Raw genomic sequence first — 6,588 nt, 5'->3', positions numbered from 1 at the left:
TCAGCAGGAACATCCGCAGTACAGCCCTGGGTTGGGAGTACGGCGAGGCTGGTGTGGGGAGGTGGCTAGCCAGCAGGGGGGTCAGGGTTGCTCTGCTGAACACCATCTGTACAGCTGGCCTCAGGTACTGCCACCCAGGGCTGGCCCCCCACATTCCCAACATACTTGGCCAGCTGGATGAGGGCAACGACGAGCCAACGTCCCACTTCGCCCCACACCTTGGCAGCCCCCATCTCCATGAACACCTCCACGCACTCCAGCACGCTCAGCCATGTCAGCAGCTTTTGCTGGGACAGGGACTGCAAGAACCCCAGGCCAATAGGTCAGGGGGCACCCCCTAGTTTCAGCCCCTCCCCCTAGGGGACGCCTCTGACAAGAGATGTGGATTTTCCTCCTTTCAAGACTAAGTGTGTAAGCCTGAGTTCTCCCGCTGGGAAAGGCTATTCTACTCTCTGAAACCCAGTGCCTTAACCTGATGAGAACACTTGAACACTTCACCTAATGCGACGGCTTGAGGCTCAGATGGATGCAGCCTCATCTCGTAACTCTATGAGATCATAACATGTGCTACCCACAGGGCGTGGTGGTTACTAGTTTGTTCCCGAGCCCCCATGCTTCCCACCCTCAGGTCCTGGCACAATTCTTACCACAGGTAACCTTCTTCGAAGCTCCTTTCGTAGGATCCCGTCATTGAGCAGCACGAGCAGGTTAGAGGCAGAGTACACTGAGAGGTAGAGTGTGGCTTTGAAAGGCTGGCTCTGTAGCCTCTACCCCCTCACCTTCTCCCTAGCACGGCAGGGATCACCTGTCACCTGCTGTGCTCAGCCACCCACACACTGTGGAAACCAACACGTCTCCCCACCCACTTCCTCAGAACTCCACACTCCCCAAAATGATCTCTCAGGTGGGCGGCTGGAACAAGAAAGGATGGTTTGATCTCTATGACAAAACAGCTACTGCCCTGCTGGATAGCACTGGTCATCCAGCTGCCCAGAAGTGCCCATCATGCTCCAAACAGACACAGATGTGCAGTCTCACCTCCTGGCCTTTGCTCTCTCTCTGCAGCCTGCCCCTGAAAGTTTGTTCCATCTCCACCTTTCAAAAGCTAGCTCACCCTTTCAGGACCTGTACCTCCTGTACTCACTGGGTGAACACCACTGAGGCAGTTACAGTCTGGGGAGTCTGGAATCTGGGAGACCTGGGTTTGAATCCTGGTTCTGGGACCTTCAGTGGCTGTTCCTTAACCTCATTTAAACTTCTGTCCCCTTAACTGGACAATGAGGACCACAGCAGTACCCACCTCACATGACTGTAGGCAGAATTAAGTGAGCAAAAGCAGAAAGGGTGTTTCGCTCAGCCTCCTGACCAGTCAAGGTGCCCAAACACGTCTCTCAACTATGGGGACATACATGGAGGACCTAGGATAGGGGACGCTGTACCCTTGTCTGATTCAGTCACTGAACAGGATGAGCTAACGGGAAATCTGAAACGGGGTGGTCACCTCTCTGGGAAGCCCTGCCCCACCCTACCGCCCCCCACTCTCCCCAAAGGCCGGCTCACCCAGCTCTGACAGCTCGTGCGAATCTGTGAAACGACCTGGGGAGAAAGCACAGAAGGAGGCGTCGATGAGAGTTTGCCTCACCACGCGGCTCCGGGTCCCTGGACGTTCCCGCCCTACGCCCTACGGGAACCTGGAAGGAACTTCTGAAACAGAGCTATCACTACCCTGACTCCGCAGAGAAGGGGGCCAGTGGGGTCAGAGGTCAGAGTCCCGAAGGGAGTGGTCAATGGTCAGGGTGGCACCTGCCAGCAGGTAACTGAGGCCCCGCACTGCCGTCTCCAGCTGGGCCGTGGCAGCCGGGTGACGAGTCACGTACTCCTGGTAGAGGAGGCCCAGGAGCCGCAGCTTCTCCATCCTGCCCTCGGGACCGAGACACCCACGGACCTACAGCGCGACTGGCTACGGCGCCCTGCTTCCTGCGCACTCCTTCCTGCTTCCGGTCTTAGGCCCGCCTCTGCATTGCTTAACTTCCGCGGGCCAGAAGAATGGTGACTTGGAGGGCCATTGAACCACTCTTCACCCCATTTCGTAAATCACCCCCCACCAGGGTAGCGTTAACCAACTCCGGGCCTAATCTCGCCCTCCCTACTCCTTCAGGTCATTGGTTAACACTGCGCCCCCGACCCCAACTGTCCGAACCGGCTCTTCCGCCTTCCGGGTTGGCTGTCCTTGCGCCTGCGCAGTTATAGCTCCAGGAACGCTCCCGCGGCAGTCTGAACAGTTCATTCTAGAGTGGAGACCAAAAGCCTAAAGCCTTTCCAATAGAACGCCGACAGGCTCGAACGGGAGGACTGGATTTTCAAGAGCTGCGAGGAAGCGCGCAGAAAGGAGCCTCCGTCAGACTTGGGGAGGTGCGGGGACAGCCTAAGGACAGTCGGACTGTGTGCAGGCGCGCGTTTGGCAAGTTGCCTTGTCTCCCAACCCCCACCAGAGGTAGTGCTGGGGAAACTGAGGCAGCGAGGAGTCCAGCCTCTCACGCACTCACGATCCCCTAGCCAGCAACGTTAGTGCCTCGGCTTCGGCCCCAGCACCCACATGGACTGAGCCCGCCCCCCCTCCAAAAGCGCGCACCCGCAGACCCATCTTCACAGAGAAAACCCTGGCCCGGGCTTCTGCTCTCGGCTCAGGGTGACCTTAATCAGGACTTTCCCTTCCTTGGGCCTCAGGTTTCCCCATCTGTAAAATGGTTAGAGGGCAGACTTGGTCCTCGAACTCGGGATCAACCTCAAAGCGCTTTTCGGCACTCGGGCGCACCTTCCGGCTCTCAGTTTCTCCGCAAGAAATGGGGGGCTTCTCCAGGGAATCTCTTCCAAAACGGGACAGCCTCCCCGAAAGGGGCGGCGGCGGGAGAGGAGCGCCCAGAGGTAGAGGGAACGGATGCTCTGGAGAGGCAGCCGCCGATTGGCTGTGGGCAAAGGGGCGGGGCATGGCTGGGGCCGCCGGGCTGCGCCGTTATGGTACTCTGAGAATAGTACTGTACTACATTGTTTTACCTAATCCGCTCCACCAGATACTATCTCCACAAGAGGAAAGGATCCGCTTAAGAACGCTCAGTCAAGACTGGAATCCTGGTCTAGTCTGACCACAGAATCTAGGCATTTTAACACACCCACCAAGAAACCACAGGTCATCCTCGCATTCCCTCCTGCAAGCCTCTTCCCCAGCTTAGTTTTCTTCTATATCAGGTGGGAAATCGAATCGTAACTGCCCTCCCCACCCATGCCAAGGAATGAAAACTCAGAGCCTAAGGAGAGGCAAAGGTCCTGGAGAACAGAGGTGGCGGCCATGGGCATCATCTACACCATTTTTCACCACTTCCTGGGTGCCAGGTTCACTCACACTTGACTCCTCCTAGCAACCTGTCTAGGTTGGTGTGAGCTACTTTTCACAGGTGGGGAATAAGAGGCCCAAGGAGGGGAAAGGACTTGTCTCAGGAGGTCACACACAGCATGGCACTGGCCAAACGGACCACAGTGAGAGTCTCCTGTGACAGGGCCCTGTCTCCTACCGTCCATGGCTCAGCAAGAGCAGCGACTGTTGAGGCCACTTGGTCATGAGTCAAGTTAGCAACTGGGATTAAGACCAGTGCTCAGGGCATTTAGCGTGGGGCTCTTTCTCCCTTCCTCCCCACATCTCATCATCTTAATGAACTTGTTCCCAAACCTCATCAGTGGTACTCCTCTAACCCCTCCGTCTGCGGCTGCGGAGAGAACGAGGAAGGGAACTGTGCAGTTTCTTCGGCACTCCCAGGGCTGTTGGTTCTGTGCTTCTGGGGAGGAGAGAGGCATGGAAGACAGAGGAGCAGCACACCGCCCCCCCCCCCCACACACACCCTTGGACAGAATATAAGGGACACTGGGGCTGGAGTCTGTTTCTCTTCCCTCCCTCAGGACTGGGAAGGAAGGGATCATGAGCTCAGCCAGGCTGGCAGCAGCAGGGCTGCCTGAATTTCCTCTTCAGATCCTGTGCCTGATTAGGTCTCAGAGACAAAGAGTGGCCGTGTGTGCAGGAGGTTCCCAGGGCAACCCCGCCCTACTGGGCCCCTGCCTGGGGGCAGGGTCACCTGGCTGGGTTCTGAAGGGCCTTTGGGCAGGTTGGACCTGATCCTGCCTCCTTCACTCTGCCCTGAACCACAGGGGAAGAGAGCTAGACCAGTCCAACAGGTCTAGCTCAGATGTGGACATTGAGACTCAGAGAGGGGGCCTGACTAGTCTAAGGTCACACAGCGAAGTCCTGGGCAGAGCTGGGTCTCGGGCCTAGAAGACCAGCACCCTTTCATATGCCCATGCCTATCTCCCTTTCCCCCTCCACACCCCAGAAGAATTTCTCAGAGGCCCAGCAAGCATCTCAGCACCTCAATGTCCCCAGAGTGGTAAGGTTGAGCAAGGGGTGGGGCCAGCACTGTGAATGACTACCGTCACTCTGCAGACCCAGCTCCCTCCACAAACTCCCCGGTCAGGCCCTCCCCTGTACCCTATCTGCTCTCTTACATCTAACCCCCCCAGTCTCTGTTGAGGGGCTTGGGGAGGGATTCACCCACACCCACCCCATCTCCAGGCTAGAGATGAGGATTAGGGGACTGGAGGCTCAAAGCTCCAGACGCATGGGTGGACCCTACATCCCCTCATGTCCTCTCAGTTCCTACATGTTTGAGGAGCCACATCAGTCTCCATGGTAACCACTGCCCCTGGCCTCCAAAGGCCCAAGACTCCCCATTTCCCAGACAAAGGCATCCTGGCCTCAGAGCAGGAGATTTGCGGGGAGGGGGTCTCAGGCTGGGCTGCTCTGCCCCAACTTCTTTTGGGGCTGGGGCCTCTCAGACCCTCACTTTTTATAGCTGGAAGCTGGGCTGAAGGACACAGCCTGAACCCCTTTCCAGGTCACAGTGAGGTCCAGTGAGTCCCATCCATGTTCAGCACATACTTACAGGCCCTGGTTGGGTGCTGGGGTCCCAGTCCCGGGAGCAGCTACCTTCTAGGGGAGACATAGGCTATAAACAAGTCAATAAGGTCAACTTGTAAGGAGTGCTAGGAAAACAATATAAACCAAGGGATGTGAAAGGAGAGGCCTACCTTGTGAGAATCTGACAGAATCCAGGCAGGATTCTAGGGCAGTTTCTAGGGCAGGAGACCCTTATGGAGGAGCAGCTCTGAAACTCTGCAGGGTAGAGCTGCAGGAGGGGCCAGAGGGTGTTCTAACAGGTCACTTCAGCTCTGCGGGGAGAATCATGCCTGTGTCACAGGACTGATGTGAGGGTTAACTGCAATGAGGCTGTGGAACCTCAGCATAGGTCCTGGCACAGAAGCATACACGCTCAGTCAACCGTGGTTGTTTGTTCGCGGCCCAGAGCGTCCCCTAACCCCTCCGGGGCGTAAGGTCGGTGGGGGGGGGGGTGGGGAAGGAAGAGATGCAGGCCGGGCGCCAGGCACATTCACGACGGTCGAGTGAAGGGTTGGGGATCCCCGGCCCTGCCCTGGAAGCCCAGGCCGCCTGAGTCAGTGAGGCCCCTCGCCAGCTCCCGGGCAGGAGGTGACCTTCACAAGGCCGCTTTATGCTGCCAGGACACCTGGACTGAGTTGGGGTGGAGCAGACGGGGAGGAAAGCGGGGACTCCAAGTGCTCCACTGCTCTCCTGGGCGAGTCTCGGCCGGCCCCGCCTCCCGCCCCCTGAGCAGGTGTCCGGACCCGTGAGGCCCGGCCTTCCAGCCCGCCCCTCCCTCTTAACTCCGGCTACTCCTTTGATCCCGGGTCTGGGGATACGGCCCCTCCCTCAAGGGAAGGTTCGGGGGAGGAGATGGGGCAGGGAAGAGGGGGATGGGCTCAGAGCAGGTAGTTGGGACTGGTCCTTCCTGGGTGGCTGCCCCCAAGCCCTCCAGCCATCCTGAGAGTTCCCGGGTTTCGTCCCCCACTGTAGGGGTCCTCGTAAGCCCGGGCAGGGGCGGGGCGGGGCGGGGCGGGGCGGGGCCGCCCTCTCCCCGCAACCCCGGGGAGGGGTCTCCCCGCCCCTTCGGATTCAGCCAAGCGGAGATGAAACCTGAACCCAGGTTGGGGGCGGGGCTGGCTCCCGCTCCGACCGGGCTGGCCTGCTCCTTCATCTCCCCTTTGCCTGCACCCCAGCCGTCTTCTGAGAGAGTACGGTCGGGACCCCCAAGCCGCTGGAGCAGGTGAGCTGGCGACTCAGCGCGGGAGAGAAGATCGGGTGGCCGTCGGGCCCCACCGCCCGAGGCTGACTCTCCTCTCTCTCCCTCCCTGGTCCACAGGGCCCGCGATGGAGCCCACAGCCCGGGGTCGCGCCCCGCCGTGAGCACCCCCTGCCCACAGCCATGCTGCCCCGAGGGCGCCCCCGGGCGCTGGGGGCCGCAGCACTGCTGTTGCTGCTGCTTCTGATCGGTTTCTTCCTGTTCCGTGGGGACCTGGACTGTGAGCGCAGCGAGCGGGAGGCGAGTGGGGGCGGGGGTGACCCGGGATCCTTACCCAGGTCGCTAACGCCACGTGTACCTCCAGACGAGCGGCCGCGGCCGCGGGGGA

At 59.4% G+C, this 6,588-nt stretch overlaps 2 protein-coding genes across 3 annotated transcripts in view; one reads left to right on the top strand and one right to left on the bottom strand.

The window, feature by feature from the left end:
- The window catches only part of PEX16 (peroxisomal biogenesis factor 16), a 6,105-nt gene extending 4,179 nt beyond the window's left edge, over positions 1 to 1,926 (bottom strand). The window contains exons 1-5 of one of the 2 annotated variants that reach the window (XM_007455793.1): positions 1,804 to 1,915; positions 1,561 to 1,596; positions 648 to 724; positions 166 to 299; positions 3 to 26 (exon numbers count right to left, since the gene is read on the bottom strand). In XM_007455793.1, coding sequence (XP_007455855.1) covers positions 3 to 26; positions 166 to 299; positions 648 to 724; positions 1,561 to 1,596; positions 1,804 to 1,915 — 383 coding nt within the window. Of the gene's footprint in view, positions 1 to 2; positions 27 to 165; positions 300 to 647; positions 725 to 1,560; positions 1,597 to 1,803 lie in introns of both variants that reach the window. The other variant, XM_007455794.1, reaches the window with a different exon arrangement.
- A 4,292-nt stretch (positions 1,927 to 6,218) lies between these two features.
- Positions 6,219 to 6,588, top strand: part of LARGE2 (LARGE xylosyl- and glucuronyltransferase 2) — a 5,452-nt gene continuing 5,082 nt past the window's right edge. Inside the window, exons 1-2 of the mRNA XM_007455829.1 lie at positions 6,219 to 6,224; positions 6,321 to 6,588. The exon at positions 6,321 to 6,588 is cut by the window's right edge and continues 89 nt beyond it. Of these exons, the coding sequence (XP_007455891.1) occupies positions 6,384 to 6,588 (205 nt within the window). The 5' untranslated portion in view covers positions 6,219 to 6,224; positions 6,321 to 6,383. The remainder of the gene's footprint in view (positions 6,225 to 6,320) is intronic.

Source organism: Lipotes vexillifer, unplaced genomic scaffold, assembly GCF_000442215.2.
Source record: "Lipotes vexillifer unplaced genomic scaffold, Lipotes_vexillifer_v1.1 scaffold977, whole genome shotgun sequence".
In the NCBI taxonomy this organism is placed as follows: Eukaryota; Metazoa; Chordata; class Mammalia; order Artiodactyla; family Lipotidae; genus Lipotes; species Lipotes vexillifer.
The sequence above is the reverse complement of the archived record's forward strand: the minus strand, read 5'-3'. Positions and strand labels throughout refer to the sequence as shown.